Source organism: Orcinus orca, chromosome 5 (genome assembly GCF_937001465.1).
Source record: "Orcinus orca chromosome 5, mOrcOrc1.1, whole genome shotgun sequence".
NCBI lineage: Eukaryota > Metazoa > Chordata > Mammalia > Artiodactyla > Delphinidae > Orcinus > Orcinus orca.
The window spans coordinates 137809891-137826346 of NC_064563.1; the positions used below are offsets into that span (position 1 = coordinate 137809891).

The following is a 16456-nucleotide window of genomic DNA, read 5'->3' on the forward strand; positions in this document are numbered from 1 at the left end:
GATGAAGCCAATGCTGAAGACAGTTATGCCTTTTTTTCAATGAAAAGCAGGGGAAAAAGCATTTTCATCAACAGCCAGTTAGAAAATAAAACTATAAAATCACCCCAAGTTTTGTGACATTTTTCTATTATAATTATATTTTATGTAATCTCTTTTAGTATCTTGAACTATATTTTGAAGATGTATGTAATATGTTTAAATTAGCACAGTTTTGAGCTTGTGTGATCTATCTATAAATGTAACACCTTAATCACATAAGTGTAAGTATGAGGGATATGATACAAAATTGGCAGGGAGTCCTGGGGTCTGGCTTCAGACTATGAGCTATTTCAGGCTTTGTGTAACAGACATGAATAAAAATGGCTTGTCTGCTTTTTTAAAGTACTAGCAGATTCAAAGTAAAAAGAAACTAAACACAGTAATGCTAACTTTTATCTCCTTGATAAAAGTTGCTTATTTTAGAAAATGGGAGTTTGGTAAATGTATCAGTGAATAAGCTAACTGGCAACAAATTATATTAGCAAATGGATGGCCCATTTCTCAATTCCCTAAGTTTATTTGTATTTTGGTCTGTTTCTTAACAAAACCATTAGCACCTACACTTGCTCCGTCCATTATCAGCACTGACTTTCCAGGAGAGAGATGAGAAAGATAATGCAGAGCTGTATAGGCTCGTACTCCATCCCGAATGGTTCCAGCAGCTTCTGTCCACGCAACTTTTTCTGGTTTGTGAACTACCACAAAGAAAAAGAGGAAACAATCTGTTAGCAAGTCCCATTAGATCTGCTTCCTGGATTTGTTTCCCTCCATCTCTGCTCCCACCATGGCCCTGGTCCAAGCCTACTTCTAGTATCTCTCACCTACATTACAGTTTCTCTGTTTCCATTCTTACCCATGCATACTCCACTTTCAGCATAGGAGTGTGTGTGTGTGTGTGTGTGTGTGTGTGTGTGTGTGTGTGTATTTTTTAAATGTTTTATTGTTAAAGTAAAATGTATGCAGAAAAGTACACGAAATAAAGTACAGCTGGATGAATAAATATGAAGTAACCACCATCCTGGTTGAGAGAGAGGACACAGCCCTCACGCCAACAGCCTCGCCTCTCCGGCCAGAGACATTTTTTTTTGTTTGTTTGTTTTTTTGTTTTGTTTTGTTTTTTTGCGGTACGCGGGCCTCTCACTGTTGTGGCCTCTCCCATTGCGGAGCACAGGCTCTGGACGTGCAGGCTCAGCGGCCACGGCTCACAGGCCCAGCCGCTCCGCGGCATGTGGGATCTTCCCGGACCAGGGCACGAACCCGTGTCCCCTGCATCGGCAGGCGGCTTCTCAACCACTGCGCCACCAGGGAAGCCCCAGAGATGTTTTTTAAAAAAATTGAGATATAATTGACATCAGAGGTCACCACCATTCTAATGTATTTTCTTATTCACCTTCATAGTTTAATAACTTAAGTATCCATTCCTAAACAATATAATTTTGTTTTGCCTGTTTCTGAAATTTATCTAAATGCAATTGTACCATACACATTTTTTCTTTTTTGCTGAACATCGTTTTTTAAGACACATCCTTTCTTGTTACATGTGGCTATAGTATAGTGCTTCCATTTTTTTTTGTTGTTTTTTCGGTACGCGGGCTTCTCACTGTTGTGGCCTCTCCCGTTGCAGAGCACAGACTCCGGACGCAGGCTCAGCGGCCATGGCTCACGGGCCCAGCCGCTCCACGGCATGTGGGATCTTCCTGGACCGGGGCACGAACCCGTGTCCCCTGCATCGGCAGGCAGACTCTCAACCACTGCGCCACCAGGGAAGCCCAGTGCTTCCATTTTTGATGTCTTATGGCAACATCAAATTTCATAGAATGGATTGGTTATCCACTCTCCAGTCAAGGAACATTTGTGTTTTTTTCCCATTTTTGGTAGTTAAGCATTCTTAACTAAGAATGCTCTTGTATAAAAGTTACTCTTACACTGGTACACAGGTTTTCTCCAGGATATTTACTGAGGAATGGAAATCCCAGCTCCAGGATATATTACCTTCAACTTTATATTTCCAAAGTGGCTGTATGAATTTACTCTCCCACAGCTGCTGTTGTGAACATCCTTGTCAACCCTGGTATTATACATTTTTGCCCATCATATGGATGTGTAATGGTTTCTTACATGTGATCTTATTGATAATTTGCTTTCCCCTGACGACTAATGAAGTTGAGTACCTTTCCGTGTTTGTTGGCCATATGGAATTCCCTTTGTGAAGTGACTGTTCAAGTGTTCTATTAATTTTTCTATTGTTGTTGACTTTTTCTTATTGATTTGTAAAAATTCTTAATATATTCTAGATGAGTCATTTGCTTGTTTATGTGTTATAATTATTTTCAACTTTATGGCTTCTCTTTTCAATCTCTTTAGTGGTGTCTTTGAAAAACAGAAGTGTCAGAATGATCTTTTAAAAACATAAATGACATCCTAACACTTCTGTGTTTAAAATTAATCAATGGCTTTCTATTGCACTTGGAACAAAATGCAAACTCCTAATATACTGTAATTTAAGCCATATTAGCTTTATGTTTTCTGACCATTAAGCTGCTCTTTAATATGTTTATTTAATTTTTATTGTTTTTATGTTGTACACTGAATGTGATTTTTTTCACAGTATAGGCAATACTTTCTCATTTTACCTACAATCAAGTTTATAACACTTTCTGTAGTCTTTACCAGGACTATTTTTCCTCTTATGTCAATAGATTCAGATGGGTTAGCATGGCCAGTCAGCATTGAATTTACCAACTAATTAGTGCCATCTAGTGGGGAAGCAAAGCATCCAAGCACATGATGAAAATGTTCAGACAGACAAGCAAGGCATTAAAAGAGTAAAACAGGGGATATCTCACACAGTACTTTATTCCTTACCAAACTCAAGATAGCTATTTTCCCACTTTTACTGATTATGAAATGGGGTTCAGGGTAATTAATTTGTCTGAGGCCACAAGTTTCAAAGTCTGACTTTAAAGCCCATCTACTCTAACAGTGCATGTTCAATCTATGTAAAATTTATTTATATGGAATTTTTTGGGAACATCTTTCATCATAAGAATTGGGACTACCTATACTTTCATTAGGAAATAACAAATTCAGTGCTTAAAAAATTCTAACAGTAATAAAACTACATTTAAGATTGCAGAGGCTTTAAAATTACATGGTTGGACATGGTTTAACGTTGAGATCCTTGCTTTTGTGTTAGGTGGTACACAAGTGTTTATTATGTCATAAAAACTAAGAAAATAAATAGAAGAGAGCCATGTATGGATCAATAATAACAGTATGTCAGAGCCCAAGAATTACAATTTCAATTCTTTCTACCTCAGGTCCAAAGGAATAATGCTGAAAATGTGTGCCAATTTTTTAAAAATTTAACTTTTATTTTATATTGGAGTATAGTTCACTCACAACATCGTGCTTGTTTCAGGTGTACAGCAAAGTGATCCAGTTATACATATACATATATCCATTCCTTTTCATATTCTTTTCCCATATAGGTCACCAAAGAATACTGAGTAGAGTTCCTTGTGCTATACAGTAGGTCTCTGTTGATCATCTACTTTGTATGTATCAACAGTAGTGTGTATATGTTAATCTGAAACTCCCAGTTTATCTCCCCCCCAAATTTCCTCTTTCGTAACCAGAAGTTTGTTTTCTAAGCCTGTGAGTCTGCTTCTGCTTTGTAAATAAGCTCATTTGTATCATTTTTTTAGATTCACATATAAGTCACATCATATGATATTTGTCTTTCTCTGTCTGACTGACTTCACTTAGTATGATTATCTCTACATCCATCCATGTTACTGCAAATGGCATTATTTCCTTCTTTTTTATGGCTGAGTAATATTCCACTGTATATATGTATCACACCTTCTTTATCCATTCCTCTGTTGATGGACATTTAGGTTGCTTCCATGTCTTGGCTATTGTAAATAGTGCTTCAATGAACATTGGGGTGCATGTATCTTTTTGAATTATGGTTTTCTCCAGATTATGCCCAGGAGTGGGATTGCTAGATCATATGGTATTTCTATTTTTAGTTTTTAAGGAACCTCCATATTGTTCTCCATACTGGTTGTACCAATTTACATTCCCACCAACAGTGTAGGAGGATTCCCTTTTCTCCACACCCTCTCCAGCATTTATTATTTGTAGACTTTCTGATGATGGCCATTCTGACTGGTGTGAGGTGATACCTCATTGTAGTTTTGATTTGCAGTTCTCTAATAGTTAGCCATGTTGAACATATTTTCATGTGCTTTTTGGCTATCAGTATGTCTTCTTTGGAGAAATGTCTATTTAGATCTTCTGCCCATTTTTTGATTGGGTTGTTTTTTTGACATTGAGCTGCATGAGCTGTTTGTATGAAAAATAAAATCAGAATGGCTTGAGAACTGAAAGCACAAAAGATCTGGAAGAATTACTCAACTTTTTACCTTTGTCCTCAACATTTTGAAACAAGATTAATAAGACATCTTTTGGGAGTTGTTTGGAGCCTGGTTCTTTGGTTTGGTAAAAGAACTGACTTACTAGAAGGTGACTGAGTTGTGAGCTTTTATTTTAAAAAATCATCAAATAATTAACAGGAACTAAAATAGAGTCATGAACTAAATTATTCCAGGAACTAAATTATAATTATAACAGGAACTAAATTATTTCTCCCTGCAAATCTTCAGGGGACATACTGAAATTATTTTCTCTTTCATAGAATGTTAGAGCTACAGCAGAGATTAGAGGTTATCTAGTTTGGCATGCTTGTTTAAAGACAAAGTAAAATGTGCCCGGGTCTTGCCTAAAGGTCACACAGTTAGCGGTCATTCTTCTTTTTTTTAATTTGAAGTATAGTTGATTTACAATGTTTCAGGTGTTAGTGGCCATTCTTAAAGTACTTCTTTTAAAGAAACATTTTGTTGTGTTTCCCTTCTAAAGGAATATCTATCAATAGAATTGCTTTCTCTGTATATGTTGGTGGATTTTGGGACTATAATCCTCCTGATTTGTAGGAAAATAAAAGGTCACTTGTGTGGTTCTCTTGTCTTAGATTAAGCTTTATAGCTAGAAAATTTTGATGTTCCAGTTTGCTGTTCTTCTTCTGGTCCATCTTATAATCCTCCAGTGTTCAGCAATGCTTAAGGAAATGCACCTTTTTTATTCTTGGTTTGTTTTTTCAACAGTTAACTTTCTATAACAATTTAATTTAGCTTACTTTATCAAAACTCAAGCCTAGGAATCCAAACTAAAGGTTTTAGTTGACTCCATATTTACAAGGTTCTCAAAAGAACAGGGACAATAAGGGCCCAAGGGGGACTTCCCTGGTGGTCCAATTGGTTAAGAATCTGCCTTCCAACACAGGGGACGCAGGTTCAATCCCTGGTCGAGGAACTAAGATCCCACATGCTGCGGGGCAACTAAGCCCGAACGCCGCAACAACTGAGCCCGCATGCCACAACTAGAGAGAAGCCCACACGCCACAACTAGAGAGGAGTCTGCGCAATGCAACAAAAGATCCCACAAGCCACAACTAAGACCTGATGCAGCCAAAAATAAATAAATAAATAAATATTTTTTAAAAAAGGGCCCAAGGAAATTCTGGGATTAAAAATAGTAGAGCTTCCCATAAAAGAGACAGCAGCCGTCCTCAATTTTCAAACTGCATTATATCAAAATAGTCATGGATCAGAGACTTTCACTGCATGGTATTTGGAAGTGAGATTTATCTTTGAAAGGAAGACACATAGTTGGCTCCATATGTAGGCTTAATATATACATAAATAAGTACAGGCCTCAGACTTCTGGAAAACTGTCTTTTAAAGTTAATTTTTAAGGGACTTACCTGGTGGCACAGTGGTTAGGAATCTGCCTGCCAATGCAGGGGACACGGGTTTGAGCCCTGGTCCGGGAAGATCCCACATGCTGCAGAGCAACTAAGCCCGTACACCACAACTACTGAGCCCGCGCTCTAGAGCCCGCGAGCCACAACTACTGAGCCTGCGCGCCACAACTACTGAAGCCTGTATGCCTAGAGCCCGTGTTCCGCAACAAGAGAAGCCACCGCAATGAGAAGCCTCTGCACCGAAACAAAGAGTAGCCTCCTCTCGCCCCAACTAGAGAAAGCCTGCGCGCAGCAATGAAGACCCAACGCATCCAATAAATAAATGAATGAATGAATAAAATTTAATAAAAAATTAATTTTTTTTTTTGCAGTACGCGGGCCTCTCACTGTTACGGCATCTCCCGTTGCGGAGCACAGGCTCCGGACGCGCAGGCTCAGCGGCCATGGCTCACGGGTCCAGCCGCTCCGTGGCATGTGGGATCTTCCCGGACCGGGGCACGAACGCGTGTTCCCTGCATCGGCAGGCGGACTCTCAACCACTGCACCACCAGGGAAGCCCAAAAATTAATTTTTAATAAAACAAGATGGTATTACTTGGAAATTTTAGACATAGTAAATGTCATTAATTTAAATATAAATTACTTAACAATTTATAATTTCAAAAATGAAATGCCAAAGATTTCCTACCCTAGTTCAAGTTACTATATAGACTCAAATTTACTATTTTTAATAGTCCAAAATCCAAATTGGCCCATATGGTCTGATTAGCATTTGTATCATTCAAGAAAGAACTTAGGAAAAATTTTAATAAAATAGTTCAAGAACACAAAAGAATGTATAACCTATAGATAAGATATGAAAAACAACATGAATCCCAACATAAGGAATAGCCGACTGGCAGTACCACTGTAGTCCCGTGGATCTACTTTGATCACATCCTCTTGCCTTGCCCACAAAGGTAACTTCCACATGACTTTTCATCCCTACGTGTTCCTTATATCCTTAAATAACACATGCTTAATTAAACTTTGTATGTTTTTGAACTTCATAGAAATGAAATGGTATCACACTGTTCGTATCCTTCTGCAACTTGCTTTTTTCACTCAGCACAGTTTGTGAGGTTCATCTGTCTTGATATGTTTGACTGTTATTTATTCATTTTCACTGATGGGTTAATTAGAAATATCTTGAGTTATCCATTTTCCCAGGAAGAACATTTGGCTGTTTCTCTTTTTATTCCACAATTACAAACCACGCTACTATGAACTCTTGTGCATGTGCTACTGGTACACATCAAGCTTCTCTGGTGTATGAAAGTACCAGTGGAATTACTAGGTCTGAGGTGTTAATACATCATTAATTAGATCATGCTAAGTTATTTTCTAATGCATTTGAACTAATTTACACTCCCAGTGCATAAAAGGTTCTACTGCCCCACATCCTTGCCAACACTTAGGATGGTCAAACTTTATAACTGTCATTCTCATGGATGCATAATGGTATCTCTAAATGGTTTTTTTTGGTTTGTTTTTTTGTTTTTTTTTTTTTTGCGGTACGCGGGCCTCTCACTGTTGTGGCCTCTCCTGCTGCGGAGCACAGGCTCTGGACGCGCAGGCCCAGCGGCCATGGCTCACGGGCCCAGCCGCTCCGCGGCACGTGGGATCCTCCCAGACCGGGGCACGAACCCGTGTCCCCTGCATCAGCAGGCGGACTCTCAACCACTGCGCCACCAGGGAAGCCCTCTAAATGGTTTTAATTTGCTTTCCCCTGATTACTAAGGAGATGCAGCATCTTTTCACTATGGTTTCATGAAGAGTGTCTGTGTTTATACATTTATTCATTTAAATTTAAATATTTAAGAAGTAAATTACTGTAGAAAATTTTTAAATTAACATTTAAGTTACATTGAATACTGGTCAAAAGATATTATCAACAGAAACAAGAATAAGTGTTTTTGAGTCTTTCCTGACTCAGACTCTACATGTATTGTCTAGATTTTATACATTTAAAAATTTCAATTAATAACCAAGAATAAGAAGTAAAAAATTCTGGTTACTGATATAATTTCAGAGCCAAGGAAGAAATGGCTTTTCAAACCTCTTACCATGAGCAGTGTAAGAGAAACTTAAAGGTCTAAATACTGTTTAGCTTGAAAATGAATTTTATGGATACAAAATATAAGCTAGAAGTAGTCATATGTCCACCCAATAGTTATTTCCTAGGTACACTCACAGCAGATAAAAATAAATCATACTGTTACTAAAAGCCACACACATCTGTGAAATAAGGCTTACGTGAGTTCCAAAACACTGGACTACCACATACCCAAGTAATGTTCATGTACTCGAACAGCTTCACAAAGTCCAGGGTCTTCAGAATCCAAGGGTAAAATTCCTGAAAATTAAAACGAGAAACTTTAGGGGCACAATCCAAAAATGAATTCACTCCTAATGAGATGCCAGTAAGCATTAGTCTAAATTTTCCTCAGTGGGATTTTTAGGAAGGTTCCAGTACTAGTGTGGAGAAGGGAGAGATTTCAGAACTAAGGAAGGGAAGTAGATAGTTTATTTTCTGATACGAACACTATAATACCTGTACTACCTCTTTCTTTTTCTTCCTCTTCTCTCACCTCTGAATGATGATAAAGACGATGGCTGATGTACAGAACAAAGTCAGAGTCCTGGGGGCATCTGTGCTCCTCATTAAACTTGTCCCTGATTCACGGCTCCCTTCCCAGAGTTTGGTTCTATAGGATAGTGAGGTATGCTTCCAGTAAAATCCCATTTTCCCCTGAGCTAATCTGATTTTATTTTTGGTCTCTTACAAAAAGGATCTTGTTCTTTTTGTTTTTTGTTTTGCGGTACGTGGGCCTCTCACTGTTGTGGCCTCTCCCATTGCGGAGCACAGGCTCCGGACGCGCAGGCTCAGCGGCCATGGCTCACGGGTCCAGCCGCTCTGCGGCATGTGGGATCTCCCCGGACCGGGGCACAAACCCGTGTCCCCGGCATCGGCAGGCTGACTCTCAACCACTGCGCCACCAGGGAAGCCCCAGGATCTTGAATAATACAATGTCACTGACTTCTTGGGTAGATAATAAAGATAAGATAGAAATAATAAATTCTCAAAGAAAATACCCAAGTCAAAGGCAATTGTGTTAAAAGCTGATGAAAACTTTCCTATAAATTTATTCTTAACAGCTTCAAGCATGCTGTAAAGCTATACATTTTCTAAGTCTATATGAATATTTTCCTATGAATATTTTCTACAGAGAATTGGCAATTTCAAAGACTACTACTAAATGCATACTTTATATTTGTGTGAATGTCTAGGACACAAGTATAAATGTATATTTTTGCAAAATGGCATTAACTATGGATTAAAAAAGAAAACCAATAAATTAAATGTCTCCAGTCAATTTTTAGTTTTACGAGGGTGGTAAGGGAGCAGCTCTGTACAATTCAAGTCGGATGTGGAGAGAAGAGCTTCTATGTAGCCAAGTCAGTCAGTAGTCTTCAAGCAGGTGGACTGTGACTTTTCTTTTCTCTGGAGTCTTCAGTCTAACTATAGACTGGGGTCCTGCCAGTGAAGGGCTGCACCAGGGACAGTAACAACTATGGTCATCTTTCTATCGTATCTACAAATATTGAAAAGTTTTAAATGTTCTGCTATTGTGATCAAACTCCCAATTCTCTTCATCAATGGATATTTGAGAGTAAATTCCAAGACTTAGGTAAGTACTTGTATATGAAGAAAGGTCACACTAAGCATCAGCAATTGTATAGAAAAAAAGAAAAAGAAACAACAGTAAGACAAACGACTTGAAATAGGACTAGGACCTATAACTTACCAGCTACTTCATCACCTGGTTGAAAGAATGATACCTTGCTTCCAACTAAAGAGTGGAGAAAATTAATAATCATTATTTTGAGATTATTAAATATAACTGAACAATTAAAATGAATTTTAAAAGCCATGGATTAATAAAAAGTCACTAACTCAGAGAAAAAGTTCAGAACTTCTAGGACATTTTGATAGTCTGTAAGGACAGTAGGAAAGAACATATCAAATCTGAATTTTCTCCAATATCTGGGCCATGTGGTTGTTGACACCGTGGAGCAGGATATCTCTCTGTTCAGCTAAGGATGAAGGAATAAAGGAAAATAATCCACTCCACAGCTCTTATGATGATGACATTGGATACACTGGGTTCCACCCCTCCTGAGGCTCGTCCAATCTGTCATTGTTTGAGTTGTAAAATCTCTGACGCACAGTGGGAATTCTGGTTAGAATCACATATAAACTACTTTGATTTGGGATTATGGAAATAAGTTCAGAATGGTGCCAAGAAATTTTGGGGACTATACAGAAGTGATAGTTCCATTTTCTCTTTGTGTGTAGAGAAAAGTCCTATACCATCAGTCAATTCTTTAGAATATTTTTGTTCAAATAGTTACAAAAGCAAATGGGAGGAAAAATCCCAAACCTCCATGAAGGCCTACTTGTGCCCAGCATTTTACCGTGTTATCACATTTAATCTTCATGGCATACCCATTAAGTACCTATTATTACTCCTATTTAACAGACAAGGAAACTGAGGTGCAGCAGTGAAGTAAGGTAGAGCCTGAAATCTGGAAGCGGCGCCTCAGGCTGGCTCTGTCTGCAAAAGGGCCCCAGTTTGTTGCTTCTTTGGATCTCTTCTGTGCCATTATCCCCCAATAATTTTGGCTTCTGTACTTTTCTTTTTCCCTCCTGCTGAGGATTCTTGTCTACCTGAAATCACCCTGATCCTTTTTTCTTGGCTTCCTTCGTACTCCTCTTAATTGTCCCTCAAACAGTGGCATTGCTAAGGGTTCCATGCTGTGTCTCCTTCACCTCAACTCTCTCCCTGGATGAACTCATTACCCTTCTATAGTTTCAAACACAACCTATAAGCTGAGAACTTTCGAATGTAACCAGAATCTTGTAAATCATTTCCTGCTTTTACCTGTTTTTAATTTCCCTGTTCCAGTCAATTATTAAGTTCTGCTGGCTTTACTATTTCTTGAATACATTCACTACGTCTGCCGCCACTGTCTAGGTTATGGACTTTGTCATTTTTTGTTTTTAATTAATTATTTATTTTTGGCTGCACTGGGTCTTCGTTGCTGCGTGCGGGCTTTCTCTAGTTGCGGCGAGGAGGGGCCACTATTCGTTGCGGTGCACGGGCTTCTCATTGCAATGGCTTCTCTTGTCGCGGAGCACAGGCTCTAGGCGCGCGGGCTTCAGTATTTGTGGCATGCGGGCTCTAGAGCGCAGGCTCAGTAGCTGTGGCTCACGGGCTTAGTAGCTGTGGCTCAGTTGCTCTGTGACATGTGGGATCTTCCTGGACCAGGGCTCGAACCTGTGTCCTCTGCACTGGCAGGCGGATTCTTAACCACTGCGCCACCCGGAAGCCTCATGCCGTTTCTTGCCTGTTGGTCTACTACCCAAACAGTCCTCTTGCCTACAGCCTGGTTTGCTTCAAATCCACCCTTCTTATGGCCACTCTAATACTCTCTCTACAACCCAATCTGAGATAGGAGGCTCATCATGAGTCTGGCCCTTGCCTACCCTCTTGTCTCATGTTTTGGGGGGGAAGGAATCAGTGTTCCTATCATCATGAAAAGATTCTGTTCAATATCTTTTATTCTGTGATCTCTGAAGGAGAATTTTCTTGACACAGTGGTTTTTTTCTGCCAAGTACCTTGCCTATGACTCATGCCCAGAACTTAATTTTGCTCTAGTAACACCGAACTCCATAATTCTTACATACATCACGTTATTACCTGCTTCTGCGTCTTTGCTCATGCTATCTTCTCTGCTGAGCGTGATTCTTGGAGAAGAATTCTCCTCCTGCCCACCCCTTACTGTCTGGCTAACTTACTCCAAGAAGCCTTTCCTGTTTCTGCTGGCTGGTTGGGCACCTCTCCTTGGAGCTTTCAGAATGAATCTGCCTATACGTGTTTGTCTGCCTCTCCCCTAGACTGTGAACTCTTGGAGGGCAGGGACTGTCTTATTTATCTTCACATTCCAAGCACTTTGCAAGTGCTCATTAAATGATGACTAAATAAATAAATGAATGAATGAATAATTGATCATCTTCTGGCTATTATAATTCTTATTTTTATTTTCGTACAATCCAAGCAGAAGAAAGGAGAGGAAATAAAATTATGATTTAGTTATGTTAGAAGATTACATTAAGAGTATCAGATGTATTATAGATTAAATTTACAGGTGAAATTCAAATAGTCTAACCCACGTGATAATGCTCATTCATCCACTCACATATGCAAGAAGAGCAACCATAAACTGATTGATCATGAACTATTAGCAGAAAATATGAACACTACGTTTACTCAGAAATTATTTCAAGTACTTAGGCTTACTGTTCTGCATGTTAAGACCATTATTTACTAAAATTTTTCTTTATTTAAGGCAATCATAAAATATTACTGGTTATTTCTCCCCAGAACCAATTTCAGATGAGCAAACTGTTTACCTTTTAAATACTCCATTTTAGGCATACTTTAAAAATTTAATGTGAACGTAGTTACTGACCATTATATAAATTTCGGCCCAAAGCCAACTTACACAAGTAATTTATGCTGGTCTGCAAATACCGTAAAAAGGACAATACTGGTCATTCTATTCAATGTGATTACTCATGGATTTAAATACATAATCTCTAAATATTTACTAAACTGTAATAAGCTCTTCAATTATAAAATACCAATATTGTTCTAGTTTTCTTTTTAATTAAAAAAAGGGAAAACACTTCTGCATAATTAACTTTTGTATTTGAAGAAGTGTGTATAATTTTATGTGTCAGTAAACCAATTAGCTACCATTTAATTTCTTTTACCTTAGAAAAGGAATATAGATACTTATATCTGTAAACTTACCATCTAACACAATTCCAGCAACTTCTCTCCCAACAGGAAAGAAATCCTTCTCCATCTTCATTTCTGTTAGAAGCTAAATAATGACAAAGGCTTGAATTTATTGTCAAGAATAAATCCGAACCTCTTTTCATACATGAGGAAAGCAGGAGCAAAAACCAAACCACATAAAAAGCAAATATGACTCCATTTTTGGCATCAAGACAAAAAGCAAGTAACTTCACAAAACAGGTTCCTCTATAGAGTAGGAAACCAAGTTTGCTGAGGAATTAGTGGACATTAGGGCTTAGGTATGAGTATTACCATTCAAACCACCATCAACATACTTTAACATCTTTATTCTGCCAAATATGAAGGGAAATTATAGCCAGAACAATTCTCAGTTGGCTAAACACTTTGTACCAGTCACCTCATTTGGGTGGGGTGGGTTTGAGTGTTTCTCACAAGCCTTGGGTTAGGGAGTAGGTGAGAAGTCGTGATGGATATACACAGGGCAACTGCGACATAATCTCAGGCTGGAGTTTCTTCTTTGAAGGATAAATTATTTATTTATTTTTCATTTGTTTATTTAATTTATTTATTTTTGGCTGCACTGGGTCTTTGTTGGTATGCGCAGGCTTTCTCTAGTTGTGGCGAGTGGGGGCTACTCTTCACTGCGGTGTGCGGGCTTCTCATTGCGATGTCTTCTCTTGTTGTGGAGCCACGGGCTCTAGGCGCACGGGCTTCAGTAGTTGTGGCACTTGGGCTCAGTAGTTGTGGCGCACGGGCTCTAGAGCGCAGGCTCAGTAGTTGTGGCGCACGGGCTTAGCTGCTCTGCGGCATGTGGGATCTTCCTGGACCAGGGATCGAACCCGTGTCCCCTGCACTGGTGGGAGGATTCTTAACCACTGACTACCAGGGAAGTCCAAATTATTTATTTTTGAGAGATTAGTATGTTGTTAGATTCTGACCACATTCAGCATTTGATTTTTAAAGTGACAAGAGTGTACATAGATAAGCCTGTAGTTTAAGCTCCTTTTATACTTTTCTAAAAGTATAAAAGTTACTATACTTTTATAATAATACTAGAGATGCTGAACATATTTGTAGATATGTTAGTATTTTAGGAACAGTAAGTAAAAAGAAATTGAAATAATTTTCTTGTATATTTCCCTTATTTTTCAATTCTTTGATCTCCTATACATACTTCATTGCCAGAAAAGTCTCTTTCTCAATGTGGAACTTTACCCTTTTCCTAAGATGTTCACATAACATTCTTACAGAAATACTCGGTGTTTTACAGTGTTTATTTTTTATGCAGAGCTAAAATCATGGTTATGGCAATTGCACCCTGTTCTCCTTCACTTACCATAAGCATCTTCTCACATTCCTACAGTTTCCATAATCATTATGATTAATAGTTGTTGTAAAATCAAATTTATTTCACTGTAATTTACCATTTCTTTCTGTTAGACATGGAGATAATTTCCTAGACCAGCATTTGAATGGATTTTTTGTAGTTTTATAAAGAACATCTTGGAAGGGCTGAACACAGATCTCTCCAGATAAGGAACAGTAGATTATTCCCAGTGAAAGGACTTCAGGGCATCTCACTAATTCACTTCTCAAGTCATGCTCATGTTACAGAATCGCCCAGTGGAAGCCTATACCTTTGTTCTGTAGTTCCCCTAAATGTGACTTTACTGAAGAAAACTTTTAGATCCCTAGAAGTTATGCTGACATTATAAGCCAATAAGTTAAGGGTCCAATAAAACTATAGTATTCCTCTTTATAAAACTGAGTAAATGGGCCTGCTCTATTTATCATGGCACATTTAACCATACTTTATTTATTTACCATTTGAAGACTTTCCATGTACTTCGTGGTCAATAATGGAAGATTACTGTGGGGTGGTGTGAGGTGGTGTATGAGAGAGAGAGACAAAGAGAAATGACAAGAAGAATATGAACCCTATCAAGACATTGACTAGAAATATCTACAGACTAGAGACTTAATAAATTAATTTTAGGTTTCTAGTTTCTAATTTTACTATATTTAAACAGTCACTTCTTCCTTGATTATAGGCCTTAGTAATTATAAATTCTCAGCTTTTCACAATGTAAAGGAGTTTATAAAATATTTTCATATAATAATATAAAATGCATGACTTCAGTTAGGCTAATAATTTACCTTAATATAGAAATACACAAATGAACATTTAATTTTTTCCTAGCTGTTCTATTCTTCTAAGAATGATAATTTCTTCGTACTCAGAAGTCAGTTGTTATTATTATAATTTTTGTACACTAAATATATTGTGAAACTCTCATTTGACTTTTGGCCAAAATAAAAGCACCAATACCTTTGTATTTATACCTTTGTATTTATCTGGCTCAGAGCACAAGCTTTAACTTGAAGCTTCACATAGTTATCCTCTGTAACAGGAAGATTTTCCTAGAACCAAATAATAAAATAATTACACATTCCTTTGAGAATATGCCTTCGTGTCACAAAAATTTTCACACATAATCGAACAAAATCAAACAGACTCCAAATCTTACACCTAACTTAACTGAAAAAGGAACAAGCAATTATCCTATAGCATATAATACAAAAGAATATAGGGAATTTGGGGGTAAAAATTTTAAAAAGCCTTAGTTAGGGTACATATTTTGAAAAGGTACTTAAGATGCTGACAGGGATATATGTGTAGGCAATGAACACAGGATAATGAAGTAGAGCAACAAATACTGTACCTCATTTTAATTTAAATAATCTCAAAGCATCAAACCTTCATGCAGGGATAGCCTTAAACACATACACATAATATATACAGTGTACTGATTATGGAATTTTCTTAATGCTATAAATAAAGTTCGTTAGTGTCATTTATTAATCTCTGCCTTATTTAACATCTTTTTGGACATTTCAGCATGCCCCATGGCACTCTGGGGTCAAAATACAAATTTAATAGAACTTAATTATTCCTCATATTGCACAGCTAGATATAACTTCAAAGGCAAAGATATTTCAGACTCAGGTACTCAATGTCATCCACCAATGACACCAATAATTAAAATGCTTTCTTCAACCCCTGATATGCCCAATATTAGATCAAAAGTTGGCTAGAACAGCTACTTGCACAGTGCCTCCTGTGTTCTATCAAAGGGATCACTGTGTTTAATTTGATATGAACACAATACTCTGGGCTATCCCTTTTTAAAACTCAGATTTGATAATTGGTGATAACACGAATATATTCAACAATATCGATGAATTTGTGGATTTTACTCATGATTGTGTGAACCTGGTGATGATTGCTCCTGAGAGCCAATCAAAACTCTTAGACCTTTCATCCTGACCCAATGGTAGAAACCAAGCTGTCTGAGGTTTAGAGTCCTAACTTAAATGATTTTGGAGCTGTAGAAAGATAACACAGGAAAACTGGACTGTGTTCATGAGCTGGAAATTTTTATTACTACTATGAAATATACAGGCACTATGAAATACATATAGCACTTAGTTTTCATCCCTAAATTTACAGTGCGATAATGACTCTGGCCTGCCACAAACCTTTCAATCACCAATGTATGAAAATTCTACTATCTATGCTTAAAGTGGTAAAAAACTGGAAACCATTTAAGGCTTAGTGAATGAGGTAACTTTGCACAGCTCAGAAGTTAGTGTGAAAAAC

General features: G+C 37.8%; 1 protein-coding gene across 11 annotated transcripts in view; it reads right to left on the bottom strand.

Moving 5' to 3' along the window:
* CRYZL1 (crystallin zeta like 1) overlaps positions 1 to 16456 on the bottom strand; it is a 34757-nt gene that overhangs the window by 8506 nt on the left and 9795 nt on the right. For 10 of the 11 annotated variants that reach the window (XM_004264530.4, XM_033418233.2, XM_049710486.1 and 7 more), the window contains 5 exons: positions 15139 to 15216; positions 12787 to 12859; positions 9714 to 9758; positions 8192 to 8260; positions 601 to 734 (listed from right to left, as the gene is read on the bottom strand). In XM_004264530.4, the coding sequence (XP_004264578.2) occupies positions 601 to 734; positions 8192 to 8260; positions 9714 to 9758; positions 12787 to 12859; positions 15139 to 15216 (399 nt within the window). The remainder of the gene's footprint in view (positions 1 to 600; positions 735 to 8191; positions 8261 to 9713; positions 9759 to 12786; positions 12860 to 15138; positions 15217 to 16456) is intronic. The other variant, XM_049710485.1, reaches the window with a different exon arrangement.